The 16,276-nt window shown below is 62.9% G+C and overlaps 3 protein-coding genes across 4 annotated transcripts; 2 read left to right on the top strand and 1 right to left on the bottom strand.

Annotated features, from left to right (window-relative positions):
* SSNA1 (SS nuclear autoantigen 1) lies at nt 1-1,607 on the bottom strand. The gene is made up of 3 exons (XM_025864922.2): nt 1,453-1,607; nt 799-998; nt 1-544 (listed from the first exon to the last, which is right to left on the bottom strand). Exons 1-3 carry the CDS (start codon nt 1,502-1,504, stop codon nt 434-436), a joined length of 363 nt encoding a protein of 120 aa, XP_025720707.1. The 5' UTR covers nt 1,505-1,607; the 3' UTR covers nt 1-433.
* Nucleotides 1,608-1,622: 15 nt separating this feature from the next.
* Nucleotides 1,623-12,718, top strand: ANAPC2 (anaphase promoting complex subunit 2). The gene is made up of 13 exons (XM_025864870.2): nt 1,623-1,780; nt 1,991-2,613; nt 3,539-3,671; nt 4,649-4,823; nt 5,223-5,342; nt 5,738-5,855; nt 6,720-6,901; nt 7,250-7,391; nt 7,704-7,779; nt 7,869-8,072; nt 11,794-11,923; nt 12,077-12,312; nt 12,412-12,718. The coding sequence occupies exons 1-13, from the start codon at nt 1,676-1,678 to the stop codon at nt 12,622-12,624; spliced, it is 2,457 nt and encodes an 818-aa protein (XP_025720655.1). The 5' UTR covers nt 1,623-1,675; the 3' UTR covers nt 12,625-12,718.
* Nucleotides 12,719-15,075: 2,357 nt separating this feature from the next.
* TMEM210 (transmembrane protein 210) lies at nt 15,076-16,110 on the top strand. Of its 2 annotated transcripts, XM_025864832.2 has the most exons (4): nt 15,076-15,199; nt 15,332-15,467; nt 15,644-15,673; nt 15,867-16,110. In XM_025864832.2, exons 1-4 carry the CDS (start codon nt 15,112-15,114, stop codon nt 16,060-16,062), a joined length of 450 nt encoding a protein of 149 aa, XP_025720617.1. In that variant the 5' UTR covers nt 15,076-15,111; the 3' UTR covers nt 16,063-16,110. The 2 variants fall into 2 exon arrangements, with proteins under 2 accessions (XP_025720617.1, XP_025720618.1); XM_025864833.2 differs by lacking the exon at nt 15,644-15,673.
* Nucleotides 16,111-16,276: the final 166 nt, after the last annotated feature.

The following is a 16,276-nucleotide window of genomic DNA, read 5'->3' on the forward strand; positions in this document are numbered from 1 at the left end:
TATCTTTACAAAGACAATCTTTATTGACAGTCATAGGCTACGAGAGCAAGCTCCAAGGTGGAGGGCCCCAGGCCCTTGCCCACTCCCCTGGCCTGGGCACCACAGTGAGCGCACTGCCATGGTGCTGAGACTAGGGAGCAGGGCTTTACCAGCAGCACAGGGGGATGTGGGGTCCTCAGGCCCTGAGCAGGAGTGACCCAGAGCCTGGCCTCACCAAATCCTGCAGGGCCAGGACCCCTACCCGGTGGGCTGTGCCCAGGGCTGTCCTCATCACCTGGGGTGGGTGGAGCTTGGCAACGGCCTCTTGGTACCCAAGACAATGAAAGGAGACAACTGCTACCATGAAGAGCAAAGACACGTTGAAGACAGATTATTGGAGGCCCAGCTGTTGACGGGTGCCTTGGGGGGGGCAGCCCCTCCCGCCTGCAGCTGGTCAGCTGTCCTTGCCCCCACCGCCGCTCTTCTGCTCTGAGGCTGTGGCCTTGGTCAAGTTCCCAGCTTCCCTCTTCAGGACACTGAGCAAAGTCTGAGAGCTCTCCAGGATCTGCAAACAGACGTGTGATGGTCACCACCGTTCCACCGACAGGAAGCTCCCTCCAGGCCAGCGCCAGCCCCTGGGGCAGAAGCACGGAGAGGAAGCCCCTGAGGGAGGGTCGGACAGGGTCAGCAGGGGCCCTTTCCCCTGAGTCTAGCCCAAAGCCCCTTCCGCGCACCCTGGGAAGCCCGGCTAGGTTAGGTCCGGCCAGCGGCATGCAGCCCCCTCCCCCCGCCCACCCCGCCAGGTGCCGCGGGCCCCACCTTTAGGTAGGCGGCCTCTGTCTCCGCGATGGTCCGGTCAAACTCGTTGCGAGAGGCAATCTTGCGCGCCAGGTTCTCATTGACTCGAGCCAGTTTCTCCGTCAGCTGCCTCACCTCATTCTGCAGCCGCTGCTTCTCATCCTCCTCCTGCTGGATCTGCCGACACAACTCCTCTCGCTTCTGGCACAACTCCTCGATGCCTGGGGGAGGGCCGAGTGGAGCGCAGGCGCTGTGGGCCCAGGGCAGGAAGGAGCGCAGCACCCCTCCCACTCCGGAGCCCACCGCCGGCTACGAGAGAAGCGTGCTGGAGGGCCCAGGACTGGCCGGGCCACCTTCCACCCGAGCCAGGCTGGTGTCCCACCTCCCAGGGGTTCTAGGGTCAAGGAAAGCCCCGCACCAGACCACCGGGGGTGTGCCGGGGAGGCAGTGCGCGCTCCAGCGGTCCGTTCTTGCGCTCACTCCGCGGGCACCTAGCGCCAGGTGTGTGCCGCACGCCCGCACGGCCTCCGGCGCCGTCAGAGCCGAGACCCCCACGCACGGACCATGCACCCCGCTCGGCCACGCGCGGCGGGCCCGCTACCTCCTGGGCCTGCGAGCCGGCGAGCCCCGCGCCCTCCCAGCCCGCCCGGTGGACCCCGCCGCGCGGTCGCTCACACTTGACCAGCTCGTTGTTGTAATTCTGCAGCGCCGCGCCCTGCTGGGTCATGGTCGCCGCCGGGGCCGCGACCACTCCAACCGCCGCTACCGCATCGCCGCTCGCGCCTGCGCGTTGCCTCGGGACAGCGCGCCCTCCGGTACGTCACCGCCGCGCGCCTCCCGTGTGCGTCATCGCGGCGCGCCGCGCCTGGTGGCTCTGGGAAGCTAGGGGCCCGCACAGATGGCGGCGGCGGTGCGCGACGGCGACCCCGGGCCTGCACAGGAGCTGTTGGTGGCCTGGACCACCGTGAGCACCGGGCTGGTGCCGCCGGCCGCCTTGGGACTGGTGAGGCCCCGGAAGAGGGCGGCGGACCCGCGCAAGGTTCCCGGGACGTCCACCCTGGGGTTCGTTAGGCTCCCCGGGCAGCCCTTCCCTAGCGTCGGTTGCAGCTTCTCCTCCGCTCCGTCCCTTCCCCGCTTGTCCCCGCCCGTCCCCGCCCGTCCCCGCCCTTCCCCGCCCTTCCCACCTCCGCTCTGCGTTCCCTCCTCACTCCAGGCGTCCTCCCGGACCAGCGGTGCGGTGCCGCCAAAGGAGGAGGAGCTCCGGGCGGCGGTGGAGGTTTTGAGGGGCCACGGTCTGCATTCGGTCCTGGAGGAGTGGTTTGTGGAGGTGCTGCAGAACGACCTGCAGGCCAACATCTCCCTCGAGTTCTGGAATACCATCTCCCAGCGTGAGAACTATGCAGACGAGCCTCAGTGCCTTCTGCTGCTCCTTGACGCTTTCGGCCTGTTGGAGAGCCGGCTGGATCCCTACCTGCATAGTCTGGAGCTGCTGGAGAAGTGGACTCGCCTGGGCTTGCTGATGGGCGCAGGCGCTCAGGGGCTGCGGGAAAAAGTCCACACCACGTTGCGGGGCGTCCTGTTCTTTTCCACTCCCAGAACCTTTCAGGAGATGATTCAGCGCCTCTACGGCCGCTTTTTGAGAGTGTACATGCAGAGTAAGCGGAAGGGGGAAGGGGGCACAGACCCGGAACTGGAGGGAGAGTTGGACAGCAGGTACGCCCGGCGTCGGTACTACCGGCTCCTGCAGAGCCCGCTGTGTGCGGGATGCGGCAGCGACAAACAGCAGTGCTGGTGCCGCCAGGCCCTGGAGCAGTTTCACCAGCTCAGCCAGGTCCTGTGAGTACTCGCGCCTGTGTGGCTGCGCCTTGCCCCTGTTCTTCTTGACTCTCAGTTACTGTCCCGGGTCCAGCTGGCCGGGGGTTGGGGGGGCATGACAAAGGGAGGGTCCCCAGGATCTCTGTGCTGTGAACTTACACTTCCTGTGCTGGACACAGGTGTGTCTGCCACGCACATTAGCCCCAGGTTTCACACTTTGACTACACTAAGGTCCTACGCGATTCCAGATTTCCTGGGCCAGGTGAATTTTAGCTGTGCCTTGTGTAGGCTCTCCAGGAAAGGGATGGCATCTGTTCTCCTCTGTAACTGCAAAAGTGGGCTTACCTTTTTTACTCTTTACAGTACAAGCTGGGGATTAGGCCAACATGCTGCAAAAGCAGATTGCCTTTCCAGCCTTTTAAAGGGGAAAGGATTTTGTTGTTGTTAAAGCCAGGTTCTGAGCTATAAGCTTTTTGTCTTTTGTGGTTGCTTGTAATGATTTTGTCACATTGAGTGAAGCGGCAGCAGTGGCTAGAAAGGGAGTGGTCTTGTTGCTGGCAGGGGGAGGGAGGCCCTGTATGGCTTCTGCTGGGTTCATCCCAGATGAAGGATGCACAGAAATGTTCTGTCTCCTTTCCTCTTGAGTCCCTTTGCCGTTGTTGACCAGGGTCTGCACCCAGATGCCTAACGGGACGTGTGTACTCAGGGGGTGTATTTAGCTGTTGTTTCAGAGCCATGTTGAGTCGATGAGGCTTTGGCCCTGAGGAGCCACACCCACTGTTCACATGAGGGAGGCCAGTGTCTGAGCCGGGGCAGAGAGGCCAGCTGGGGAGGGCAGGGCTCTGTCCTCCCAGCAACTCTTTCTTGAAGCCTTTGCTACTGAGGGCACTGGGTGTGGGGGAAAGGAACGTGGTCTGCGTGCTCCACGGGCAGGTCCCTCTTCCAGACACAGGCTCAGTCTGTTGGAGCGGGTCAGCGCCGAGGCTGTGACCACCACCCTGCACCAGGTGACCAGGGAGAGGATGGAGGACCGCTGCCGAGGCGAGTATGAGCGCTCCTTTCTGCGTGAGTTCCACAAGGTAAGGGCAGCCTTCCAGGCCCTGCCCCTCGGGGCTGTGGGACAGGGTTCCGGCAACCGACCCCCGGTTTTAGAAGCAGCGAGCTATGGAGACTTGGCGAACTAGGGCCTGGCTGGTGGTCAAAGCTGTCTTGGTGCTGGTGAAGGCTGGCCCTTCCCAGCCTTCCTTGGGGACAGCGAGAAAGAGCCCGTGACGTGTTCAGTGAGGTCTGAGCAGAATCACTTGGCTGGAGGCAGTGCCAAGGTCTAGGGTGTCCCAGTGAGGGCTCTCGGGGCACCCATCCTGTTGGGGGCATGGTCTGGGGCTCTGCTCTGGACTCCCCAGAGCTGTGAAGGTGCTGGGTCCAACCACAGGGGACTGTCCAGCCTGCTCCTGTCTTTTGCCCGTTTTCTTCCACTGTCTCCTGAGAATGCAGATTAGCTGTGATGGAGAATCAAAGCAAGTGTCCCTACAGCAGTGCTCTTGAGTGGGTGTGAGCCCAGAGGCCTGGCTGGGGCACCTTTGTTGTCCCCACGTAGCAGGGCATCCAGATATTCTCATTAGTGGCTGTATAGTTTGTGGGGGAATGTATGCATCCTGGGGTCCACGTGGCCACGTTGCCTATACACGCACGTGTGCTCGGAAGGGTCCTTACATCTGTCTGCTCTGGCTAGTCAGGTACGTGGCCCCCAGGGTGTGTCTGTCCACCGAGTCAGAGGTGAGCATTCTCTCCATGCCCTGCATCAGGGCCACTGTTGCCAGAGATAAGGGCACTGACGCGCTTAGGGTGTGGGGGCATACTGATGGAAGGCCTGGGGTGCCCCCTTTGGGCCTATTATCCTGATGATTTCGCTGTGCTCCTACTCCAGAGCAGGCGGCCTTGGGGACTACCCAGGACTGGCCACAGGGTGGGTAGCTGTGTGGCTTCTCCTGGCCTCTGTTCCACGTCGGGCTGGGGCTCAGCACCTTACGTCCCCACACCTGTGCTCTCCCAACAGTGGATCGAGAGGGTGGTGGGCTGGCTGGGCAAGGTATTCCTGCAGGATGGTCCAGCCAGGCCTGCATCCCCTGAGGCTGGCAACACATTGCGTCGCTGGCGCTGCCACGTGCAGAGGTTCTTCTACCGAATCTACGCCAGCCTACGCATCGAGGAGCTCTTCAGCATCATCCGAGGTTGGCCCCCTGCCCTCTGGAGTAGCCACCTTCCCTGGGCCTTTGCCCTTCAGATCTGGCAGGCAGTGAGGGGCGCTTGGGCAGAGCGAGGGCCCGTCAGTGTGGGCTGCCCCCAGCTCAGCGTCTGGGTCAGGGCAGGTGTGGCAGGGCAGTGGACAGGGCTTCTGGGTGTCCACACTCATCCTCTCAGCCTCACGTCCCTGCTCTGTCCTTCTGCACCATGGGGGGTGCGGGCACAGGAGGGCACAGGATGACCTGAAGCACCTCGCAGGTGTCTCTCGGGTTACTGAGTGGAGGTGCAGCTGCTCAGCCTTTGGGCCCTGCCGACTTGTGTCCTTTGTTGCACACACAGTGTGTGTGTGCTGGCGTGTCTGTGCAAGGGCTGGTGCTCTTTTGCAGACTTCCCGGACTCGCGGCCAGCCATCGAGGACCTCAAGTACTGTCTGGAGAGGACTGACCAGAGGCAGCAGCTGCTCCTGTCCCTCAAGGCTGCCCTGGAGACACGCCTCCTCCATCCAGGTGCCGAAGCTGCTAGCCGGGAGTCGGGTCTCCCTGCCCTGGGGCCTGTGTAGGGCGTGGGTTTGTGCAGTCCTCAGGAGGGCCAGGGCACTCCACTTCATCCTCCCTTGAAGGGAGTCATGGGAAGTGAGGGGTGTGGCCTAGAGACAGAGGTGGTGCATGATCCCTTCAGAACAGACCACCCGGTGAGCGGGGGCTTGGATCTTGGAAAATTCTGGAGAAAGCACCTGAGAGTTGGGGGAGAAGGGGCTAGTGTCCTGCGTGTCACACTGGTATCCTGGGGAGTGAGGTCACAGTGGTGACTGGAAGCTCGCCTGGCCAGGGTGCAGCTGCTCACTTGTGGAACCACCACTCCTGGGTGCTGTGGGGACTACCATCCTCCCTCCTGGCCATAGGTGTGAACACGTGCGACATCATCACGCTTTATATATCTGCCATCAAGGCCCTGCGTGTACTAGACCCATCCATGGTCATTCTGGAGGTGGCCTGTGAGCCCATTCGCCGCTACCTGAGGTGAGCGCCGCGGCCAGGCCCCAGGGAGCGGATCCAACTTGGGGCCCTAGTCTCCTGGCTCCACGCACGCAGCCCAGTTCCCCTGGGTCCTCTTGGGCCACGTGGCCTGGCCAAGGCTGGGCCCCTTCCTCCTGCTGGTGCTTGCCGCTGTACCTGTTGCCCAGTGTGCAGACACTGGCCCCACTGTGCACCCCTGCCCTCTGTCCCTTCCCCTCCTCCCAGCCCAGAGAGGCCCCCAGACGCTGGGCTCAGCCTCTCCTGCAACGAGAACCAGGGACTGCTGGCTGGGCTCTGAGAGAATATGTTTGAGCGGGCGCCCCGCCCATGGCACAACTGCCCAGAAACCCCTCAGAACGGTGGAGGCTCAGGGCTGGGGCTGGAGCCGCCCCAACTCACATCTACTGCCTCTTGGTGGGAAGCGCCTGGTCTCGGTTCTATCTTGTCTGTTTGTTTTTTTTTTTAAGATTTTATTTATTTTGAGAGAGAGAGGGAGAGTGAGTGCACCAGCACAGGGGAGAGGGGTAGAGGGAGAGGGAGAAGCAGACTCCCTGCTGATCAGGGAGCCCAACACAGGACTCGGTCCCAGGACCCTGGGATCGTGACCTGAGCCGAAGGCAAATGCTTTACTGACTGAACCCCTGGGCACCTCGGTTCTGTCTTATTATTTCAATTCTTGGTGTTCCCAGAAAGTGGTGGGTTTTTATTTTATTTTTAATATCATTATTATCTTTTGAGAAGAGTCTGGTAGACTTATTTTAAGCATGGGGCCAACGGGCACTGGCTGCCATGGGTGAGGTGGGGTATGCGGGCTAGTGAGGCAAGCAGCAGAGGTGCTGTGAGGGCCAGCAGACTCACATTTGGCAGGACACGGGAGGACACAGTGCGGCAGATTGTGGCCGGGCTGACGGGGGACTCAGATGGGACAGGGGACTTGGCTGTTGAGCTGTCCAAGACAGATCCGGCGAGTCTGGAGACAGGTCAGGACAGCGAGGATGACTCTGGCGAGCCCGAGGACTGGGTCCCCGACCCCGTGGATGCTGATCCAGGTCAGTGCCCACCAGCCCTGCCAGGCTCTGGATTGTGGGGGAGGCTCCAGTAAGGTCGGCGCTCTGGGCTAGAGTTTGTCTCCACATGTGCCCCGAGGCTTGAGGGGGTCAGCTGTCCCCGCCCAACCCAGCCTGTTCCCCAGAGCCCTTCCACTGGCTTGAGTGGGCCCACAGTGGCCTGAGACCCCATCCTGGTTGCTAGAAGAGCAGATTTGCAGGCAGCCTGGGCACCACCCAGCCCACCCCTACCCTGGGATCTGAGCCTGGGCCTCATGGGTGTGGCAGGGTGGGCCCCGGCTGGACGCAGATGGTGCTTCCTCAGTGGCACCCCCTCCCTGTGCTGTGCAGGGAAGTCCAGCTCCAAGCGGCGCTCCTCGGACATCATCAGCCTGCTGGTCAGCATCTATGGCAGCAAGGATCTCTTCATCAACGAGTACCGCTCGTTGCTAGCTGACCGCCTTCTGCACCAGTTCAGCTTCAGTCCTGAGCGGTGAGGATTGCGAGCGGCTGCTGGGCTGCGGAAGGAAGCTGCATCGCTGATGCCAAGAAAAGCACTGGCCTGTGCTCAGCCGTGGTCCCGGGAAGGCCTGGGCGGGAGCAGCCCAGGAGCTTGGGGAGTCAGGTGCCCGGGCACTCCCAGGCCTCCGCTGGGATGGAGAAGGCCCGGGGTCTGGATGGCTGGAGCTGCACTTTCCAGTTCTCCTCTTGGCCTGGGGGTGTCCTTGCATTGGTGGGGGCAGTTGCCTGTGCAGCCTGTCTGGGTGGGGGTGCACTACGCCCCCTCAGAGATGCTTCTTTCCAGGGAGATCCGCAATGTGGAGCTGCTGAAGCTGCGCTTTGGCGAGGCTCCGATGCACTTCTGTGAGGTCATGCTGAAGGTGGGCACCCAGGGCTCCCCGCCCACCTGGCCCAGCCTCACCCCCAGCGCAGTCCAGGGGCTTTTGCGACACCTAGCTCTTCCCCCCAGGACATGGCGGATTCCCGTCGCATCAATGCCAACATCCGTGAGGAGGACGAGAAGCGACCCGCAGAGGAGCAGCCGCCTTTTGGGGTCTATGCCGTCATCCTGTCCAGCGAGTTCTGGCCGCCCTTCAAGGACGAGAAGCTGGAGGTCCCCGAGGACATCAGGGAGGCCCTTGAGGTCTACTGCAAGAAGTATGAGAAGCTGAAGGTACCGTCCACACCTCCCTGTGTCAGGAACTGGGGGCAGGCGCCCCTTCCACCCATGCTGTGCAGCAGAAGCTGGGTGTGGCCCATCCCTGCAGTCCTCTCCGGACCCCTCTGCCTCGGGGCTCCCTGAGGAACCCGTGCACGTGTGCACGTGGGTGCTTCCCCACGCTGTACTAGGAGAGGGGCCGTGTGGCTCCTGCCCCCCACACTTCTGGGCTTCCTCTTCCTCTGTCTACCCTCTGGTATCTCAGAACCAGGGGCTGGGGCGCCGGGCTTGTCCCAGAGAGAGTCAGGGAGCTGTGTCTGCTCGGTGGGTGTCTGCCTCCAGGACATCTCCAGTCACCCATAAGGCACTTGACTTCCAGGACCCTGCCCTGTCCCTGCCCAGCTTGCTTCCCTAGAAGCTGCTTTTCCCAGGCTCCAGGGCACTAGACACCAGGACTATGCTGTCTACTGTTGGGTCCCGGACGGCCTAGGACTCGGGCAGGAGGAGAGAGAGAGGGGAGCGCTGCAGGGCGTGTGGGGTGGTCCGGAGCCCACCAGAGCCCGATGTGCTGAATGCAGAGCCCACTCCCTCCGGGAGTGCAGGTGGCAGGTGTGGGCCGGTGGAACCTCGTGTGGGCAGGGATTAACGGCACGAAGAACCCTTCCTTGCAGGGGTGGCTCAGTGGAGACATGTCTGGAGAGAGCGGGGAGCTAGGGTACCTGTCCTAGGGTTCTGGGGACTCGGGAAGCAGGTTCTGGGGCATTTGGTCTGATAAGTGAGTTGTGGGGCTTGAGGGGCTGCTGGGTTCCCGAGCAGAGGACGAGTCCAGTAGGTGCCTAGGGAGCAGAGCCTGAGCCCTGGGACCATCTGGAGAGACGGGCCAGCAGCCAGGGCTTGAGGAGCCCTCAGAACGGAGCCCTGCGAGGGAGACCAGTTGGCTGGGGTATGGAGGAGTTGGTGGGGGGGGTTGGGCAGCAGAGCCAGGTAGTGGGAGGGACAGTGGGTTCTCCAGGTTTGCTGTTCCAGGTCAAGGAAGCTAGTTCTGGAGGGAGGAGGGCTCCCTTCCAGAGACAGGCAAGGGCAGGAGCAAGGCAAGGGGTTCTGGAGTGGGGAGACAGAACAGGGGCAGGCCATATTCAGGGGCAGCACCGCACAACGCTGCGACAGTCTGCGTGGCTCTCCTGGCTCCCGCTGGGCCATTGCACCATCCCGTGGTTTCTGCTCCTGACTGTGGTGAGGTGCTCGCTCTGGAGCCTGCCCACGGGGCACCCCCACCTTTCCTTGGTTGAGGAAGGAAAGTGTGTGCTCGCTGCCTTCCCCCTGCCCCTTCCGGCTGCCTTGTTGGCATGCTGCCACCGCCGGGAGAGACCCCATGACCCCCCACAGGGGTCTCGCCATGGGTCCCGGGAAGGCTCAGGCCTGATGCACCTGACATGATGACCAAGGTTCAGCCTGCTTTGTCTTAACTCCAGCTGGATCCTAGAGTGGCGGGGGCAGGCCCCAGAGCTGTGCTGGAGCTCAGGCCTGTGGCCACAGTGTCTCTGCCTCCCACCAAGTGAACTCTTGGCCCGAGGATCATGCTGGACACCTGTGGGTGGCTGTGCAGTGCACAGAGTAGCCTCGCCTATGTTTTCTGCTGCTGGGCCTCACATCTGCCGGTAGGAGTGGTGGCTGTAAGGTCACGGTCTCGGAGCCAGAGGGCCTGTCCGTGGCTCTACTGGATGTGACCTGGGCAAGCTGTGGGTTCTGCTTCTGTTTTCTCTGAGCAAAGTGGGGTTCACTGCTGTCTCCCCTTTTAGAGCTGAGGGGTTGTCGAAAGACTCTTAGCACTTGGCCCAGAGTGGTTGTGTCAATGTCCTGGGGCTGCCGGAACAAAGTACCATGAATGGGGCTTAAGACAGTGCGAATTTATTATCTCAGCTCTGGCAGCTAAAAGTCCAAAATCGAGTGATCAGTCGTAGGGCTGCACTCTCTCCAGAGCCTCCAGGGGACAATTCTTCCTGCCTCTTCCAGCTTCTGGTGGCTCCAGGCATCATGTAACTTGTGGCCACATCAGTCACCTTCTGTCTCTGTTGTCATGTGGCATTCTCCCTGTGTCTCTCTCTGTCCAAATTTCTTGTTAGAGAACACCAGCCGTATTGGGTCAAGGCCCACTCTATTCCAGAGTGAGCTCATTGGAACAAATTGAATGTGTGATGACCTGATTTCCAGATAAGCTTACGTCCTGAGTTACTGGGGGTAGGACTTCAGCATCTTTTTGAGGGACACAATTCAACCTGCAACAGTCCACCCTCCAGCTCCCCTGAAATTCATGTCCTTCCCACATGCAAAACACATTCAAGCAACATCCCCAGAAGTCTTAACCCTTCCAGCACCAACTCCAAGTTCACAACAACCCCAAAGTTCAGCATCTAAGTAGCATCTGATTTGGTGCAGCTCGTTCTGGCCAGGGTTCCTCTCCGGCTGCGAACCTGGGAGAGCGGACAGGTAGTTGCTGCTTCCAGAATGTGTTTGTGGGACAGTGTAGGGCAGACTCCGCATTCCAAGAGGAAGACTTCTGAAGAACGGAAGGGGTCACAGGCCCCAAGCAAGTCCGAAAGCCAGTGGAAGAACTTGTGTGACCTCATGGTCATGTTCCCAGCCTGCTGGCCAGGCCTCCACATCACAGCCCTGTGTGCAGACCCAGGCTCTCCCGTGGCTCCCCCTCTCTCTCAGCGCAGGCTGTTGTAAAACTCTCTGGAGCCTTGTCCATTCTCACGCACCCCCTTCCTGGACAGCCCGTCTCCATCCTGGCTCTTCTGGGGCTGCCGGTGGGCTCCCGCTTCAGAGTGTAGGTCTCTGGTACCCTTGGGGGCTCTGTGTCGAGCACGCATGGAGCACCCCTGCGCGGTCCAGGCTCGCGTGCTGCCATGCACCACCCTCCCACACTTCCCTCAGTCTGGCGTGCTCACACGGGCTCTGCCACTGCCTGGCAGCGTCGCACATTCTCCAGTTTGACACCTCCCCAGCGTGGCTTTCCTGGCCACGTTCCCGGCAACTTGCCCTTCGGGGCAATGCAGCCATCACGAGCGTGTGGCTCATGCACTCCCAGCCTCTGCCCGCCCCCCCCGACTCCGTGGACTCCCACATTCCTGAGTATTTGCTACAGTGGCACCCGCTTTACGGGACCAAAATGTGTGCCTTTCTTGTGGCTGCCAGAACAAAGTGCCACAACTGGGGTCCTCAGAACAAGCTTTTCCTCCGTTCTGCAGGGCAGCAGGGAGACCAGGGTGTCAGCAGGGTGTGGGCTGGTCCTTCCCGCCCCCCAGCATCGGGGAGCAGGTTTGAGGGCCTTGCTTGGTGTCTTGGCTGTGGCTGCGTGCCTGCAGTCTCTGCCTCTGTCCTTCCCGCCCCCCCCCCCCCGAGGACGCTGACCGTGTTCCGTCAGGGCCCCCTGTACTCCAGATGACCTCATCTTAACTGGCCCCACCTGCCATGACCCCATCTCCAGCTCAGGTCACACTCTGGGGTCCTGGATGTTAGGACGCAGACGTGTTTCTCGGAGGCTGCAGGGATCTGTCAGTGGCCCTCACTGCGTGTTCAGTGCCTACTGACTGAGCTGGCTGAGCGGGTGGGAGCCAGAGCCCTGTCCTCTCCTGCTGCTGCTGCTGATGGCCGGGTGGGGGCAGGTCAGGGAGCCCTTCGCTCCCTGGTGCCAGGCTGCGGGGTTGCCGGTGCTGACTCCGGCCTTCCCCAGGCCATGCGGACCCTCAGCTGGAAGCACACCCTGGGTCTGGTGACCATGGACGTGGAGCTGGCCGACCGCACCCTGTCTGTGGCAGTGACTCCTGTGCAGGCGGTGGTCCTGCTGTACTTCCAGGACCAAGGTGAGCCCGCTGACCCCTCACCGGCCAGCCCCAGCCATGCCCCCCCCATGCCTGCCCCCCTGGTCCTGCTGACCTCCAGGAAGCCAGGTGGTGGGGGGGCAGGGAGGCTTGGCCTCGCCCCGTGTGCCCAGTGCTCGCGGCTGCTCCACACAGCCAGCTGGACCCTGGAGGAGCTGAGCAAGGTGGTGAAGATGCCCGTGGCCCTGCTGCGGCGGCGCATGTCGGTGTGGCTGCAGCAGGGCGTGCTGCGTGAGGAGCCTGCCGGGACCTTCTCTGTGGTGGAGGAGGAGCGGCCCCAGGACCGGGACAGCATGGTGCTCATCGACAGCGACGAGGAGAGCGACTCGGGCATGGCCTCGCAGGCGGACCAGAAGGAGGAGGAGCTGCTGGTGCGGCTGTGCTGGGGGGCGGCGGCCTGGCTCAGCCCTGGCGAGGTGGCAGCCCGGCGGGTGGTGGCCCGACTGCCGGCCTGGTCTCTGTCTCCCCAGCTTTTCTGGACGTACATCCAGGCCATGCTGACCAACCTGGAGAGCCTCTCGCTGGAGCGCATCTACAGCATGCTCCGCATGTTTGTGGTGACCGGCCCCGCGCTGGCCGAGATTGACCTGCAGGAGCTGCAGGGCTTCCTGCAGAAGAAGGTGCGTGACCAGCAGCTGGTCTACTCGGCCGGCGTCTACCGCCTGCCCAAGAGCTGCAGCTGATGCACTCCACGGGGCCCTTCCCGCACCATCCACCCCACCCACCCCCCGCCCCTGCCCAGCCCCCAGAGTGCAGAGTAAAGCAAATGGTTCTCTATCCTTTCCCTGTCCTGGTGGTTTTGTGGGCCATCATGAGCTTGTGGGCCAGGTTCTCCCTCCACACTGACCTCTCCACCCCCACTCAGCAGGACCTGGCTCCCTGGGAGCAGGTGAGGGGAAACATGAGTGGCCGGGCCCAGTCCTGGCCTGCACACCCATGTTTGAGCTCCAGACCCAGAGTCCTGGCACATGGGTGTCCCTAGGCCACACCAGCTGGGGAAGGCCCACCTCTGAGCCTGAAGCTCAGGCAGGAGCACACCGGAGGCCTCCAGCCCCAAGCCTCACTCTGGCCTTTGGAAGGAGCCCTTGGGTCACCCGCCCTCTTCCTGGCCTGAGGCTCCAGGGCTGTTGCTGGGACACGTGGACGCCACTGGAATGTGTGAGATGGGCAGGCAGCTGAGCGTCCCCTGATGGACCAAGAACTCCCCATGTGTGCAGCAGGAGGGGCTGGCTATTTGTGGCTCACAGTGAAGCTGGTTTCTGTGCCCTCAGACTCGTGGTCGGGAGCACACCGGGGCCTCAGCGCTCAGAGTACAGGTGAAGAACCCTGTGAGCCCAGTCTTCCCAGTGCAGCTGGGAGGCCAGCAGTGTCCAGAGCACACACGGGGTCCTGTGCAAGGGGTTTTAGGGGCCTGGCACTGCCCCAGCCCTGAGGTCCCAGGAGGCAGGGAAGGGTGTTGGCTCCACCCAGTCTGGTGCCATGGCCTCCGGTGCTGGGAGCTCCACTCTAGCTGGTGGCACTGTCCTCCAGGCAACAGAGGCCCTTTGGAATGAGCCTCCACTTCTGCTCCCACCTGCCCAGGGTGCCTTCCCAGGCCCGGAGCCATGCCTCTTGCCTCTACACACTCTTGGGTCCCCCCGACCCCCTGCCGGCTGTCTTCCAGTGCCTACCCCCGCTTCTCCACTTTGGCCTGTTGCACAGGGCCCTGCAGTCAGCGCTGCTCTGGGACCTCCCCTTCTTACCCCAGAGTGTTCTGTTTGCCACGGGTTTGGAGGGCAACGTGGTGGGAACCAGGTGCGTAGTTGTAGCAGCTGACATCTCCTGCACTCTGCCCGCCACCAAGGCTGCTGAGCCGTGGTCACTAGAAGAGGGGCCTCCCGCTTTCCTCCGGGTTCTGGTGGGGGCCCAGGAGGAGGCTCTGACAGCCCACATGCCCTCCAGGCGGAAGGCCACCTGGCACTGGGCTGAGTGTACCTTTGTCATCCTAACCAGGGTGCAAACCTGCTAGACCGGCCTGGCAGGGGGCTGTGTCCGCTTCTGGGCACGGCCCTCCTGCTTCCTGTCCCTTCTGACTTGGTTTGTGGATGAATGTGGTAAAAAAGCTGTGTCTTGGGTCACAGCATTACTCGTCAGGCCAGAAACCGCTGGCTGGTCCCTGAGGGCTCCCCTAGGAGGGGCCACCTGTGTCTGGAGTCAGGGAGGTCCCCAGCGAGCAGGGGTCAGCTGGGGCCCCTCTGCACCCTTGCGCCTGGCGCCCTGTGGGGTCAGCTGTGGGGTGGGGCAATTCCTCCTGCTGCCTGGGTGGTTTGCTTGGCCAGGTCCTTAGGGGAGGAGGGAGGAGGCCTCAGGGTGGAGAGACAGTGCAGGAGACCAGGGAGGAGGCTGAGGTTAACTCTAAAGATGCCATCCTGCAGGTGAGTCCCTCAGGCAGCGCTTGTCAGGTGGCAGGAAGATGCACCAGGAAGCAGCCCTCAGAGGGTCAGCTGGGCTCCGGCTTGAAGGACACTTAAGCTGGAGCCTCAGGTGCTACCTGCAGCTGCTTCTGAACCAGGTGCACCCAGAGGATGTGGTGCTGGGGACACCTGTGGGCAGTGCCCCCCATCTCTCCTGGGGGGTGGAAGAACCCCTGCAGGTTCCTCCGGACCTGAGCATTGCTGGGAGGTGGGTGTGGGCGGGACCCGGCGGGACCCTCCCCAGGACAGCCAGCGTGAGGGAGGGCAGTGAGCGCAGGTCCACGCCTTGCCCACCCCTTGGCCCCTGCTTGTCCCAGCCTCCAGGGAGCCTGAGAGAGGAACCAGGGCCTGTGCTGCACGCTCTGGGCCCCCCAGGGTTTCCAGGCCACTGTCTCCACCTTCCCGGGGGCCTAGGTGTGGACTCCACCCCCTTCCCCACGAAGCACACCCCCCCCCCCCGCCCAGGCCAGGGCAGCCCCATCCTTGCCTTGGCCTTGGGTCTGGTAGGGCATTCAGAAGTGGCTCTCAGGCCCCTCTCCACCCTACCTGCCCCACCCCAGGGCTGCCTGCCCAGGGCTCCTCCACTTGGGCACCGAGCTCGAGTGAAGCTCAAGCTGAAGCCCTGCCCCCACCCGCTCTGCTTCAGGGCCCTACTGTGAGGTCAGCGCCTTCTGATGGGTTCCGTCCGGAGGTGTGTGGTGGGGTTGGGGGCTGGACATGGCCCCCTGTCCCCGGCCTGACTCCTGCCTGGTCGGCAGCCCCCTTGGCCTCCTATGTTTGTCCCTTTTGCTCGTCCCTGCTGCAGGTGCCTCCTCCTGCCCCCGAACCCCGCCCCTCCCCGTACCCTTCTGGTGGCCGCCAGGGTGAGGGGCGGCCCTGGGGTCCTCCGCTGGCGGGTGACGAGGGCCCCTCGGCCGCACGGGCCCTGTCTCTGCAGCTGGGACGTACTGCGAGTGCAGCCTCGGCCTCAGCCGCGAGGCCCTCATTGCCCTGCTTGTGGTGCTGGCAGGCATAGGCGCCAGTTGCCTCTGCAGCCTGGTCATCGTGGCAGTCGGTGTCATGAGAGCCAAGAGGTGCATGAGCCCAGGGCTGGGGGGGTGGCTGAGGGCCGCAGGGCCGTGCTGGGGGATGGTGGGGGTCAGCAGGAGCCGGGACGCCGTTTCCCAGGCTGGGCCGCGGAGAGGCGGGGGGCTGGGGGCACGTCTGGGCTCTGCTGTCCCAGGATTCACATCTCCCCTTGTCCCTCCAGTGAGCCATGCCCCAGACACACGAGCAGCAGGTGAGTAACCTCAGGGGAGGCCCACAGGTGAGCTGTGCCCCAGCTTCCTGCCCCTGGGAGGTGCAGGGGGGTCACAGATGGGTCACGAGCACTGACTGGAGGCCCGGGCCCACCCTGGGAGGGGGGCCAAGGCCTTGCGAGGCCTGTGCTGGTGGCTGCCTGCAGCCGGCCTGACCCGGCCCCTGTCGTGCAGGTTGGTGGGGCGCTACGGAGTCCAGGAGGATCGCATGGACCTGCACTCCGTGCAAGTGGAGTCCCATGTCATGGACCCCGACCTGGACTCCATGCTGCCGCCCCTGGACGAACAAGGCCTCATGGCCATTCCCATGGACCCGATGACCCCAAACATGACTGTGGAGGAGCAGCTCCCTCTCACCCCACCAACCTGAGTAGGGCTGCAGGCAGCCTGGGGGAGGGGAATTAAACAGTATTCAGTGCTTCTGCCCTGTCCTCCCTGCAGACTCATCCTCGAGCCCCGGTGCAGCTGTGCACCACGGGGTGCGGAGGGCTTTGTGCGCACCTAGGTCCCCTCCTGGATCTTGGGTGGGAGGAGAAGGCACCCACTGTCCACCCTCCAGGGCAGGGAGGCATAGCCCTGGTACT

This window comes from Callorhinus ursinus, unplaced genomic scaffold, assembly GCF_003265705.2.
Source record: "Callorhinus ursinus isolate GAN/ISIS: 27379988/994484 unplaced genomic scaffold, GSC_fseal_2.0 scaffold125, whole genome shotgun sequence".
NCBI lineage: Eukaryota > Metazoa > Chordata > Mammalia > Carnivora > Otariidae > Callorhinus > Callorhinus ursinus.

Bases quoted from the DNA above. Each gene is read 5' to 3' on its own strand.
- ANAPC2 (XM_025864870.2), top strand. From the start codon at position 1,676: ATGGCGGCGGCGGTGCGCGACGGCGACCCCGGGCCTGCACAGGAGCTG. The intron at 3,672-4,648 runs GTAAGGGCAGCC...CTCTCCCAACAG, and splicing joins TTCTGCGTGAGTTCCACAAG to TGGATCGAGAGGGTGGTGGG. The intron at 6,902-7,249 runs GTCAGTGCCCAC...TGTGCTGTGCAG, and splicing joins CCCCGTGGATGCTGATCCAG to GGAAGTCCAGCTCCAAGCGG.
- SSNA1 (XM_025864922.2), bottom strand. From the start codon at position 1,504: ATGACCCAGCAGGGCGCGGCGCTGCAGAATTACAACAACGAGCTGGTC. The intron at 999-1,452 runs GTGAGCGACCGC...GCCCTCCCCCAG, and splicing joins CAACAACGAGCTGGTCAAGT to GCATCGAGGAGTTGTGCCAG. The intron at 545-798 runs GTGGGGCCCGCG...GTCTGTTTGCAG, and splicing joins CAGAGGCCGCCTACCTAAAG to ATCCTGGAGAGCTCTCAGAC.
- TMEM210 (XM_025864832.2), top strand. From the start codon at position 15,112: ATGGCCCCCTGTCCCCGGCCTGACTCCTGCCTGGTCGGCAGCCCCCTT. The intron at 15,200-15,331 runs GTGCCTCCTCCT...CTGTCTCTGCAG, and splicing joins TTTGCTCGTCCCTGCTGCAG to CTGGGACGTACTGCGAGTGC. The intron at 15,674-15,866 runs GTGAGTAACCTC...CCTGTCGTGCAG, and splicing joins CCCAGACACACGAGCAGCAG to GTTGGTGGGGCGCTACGGAG.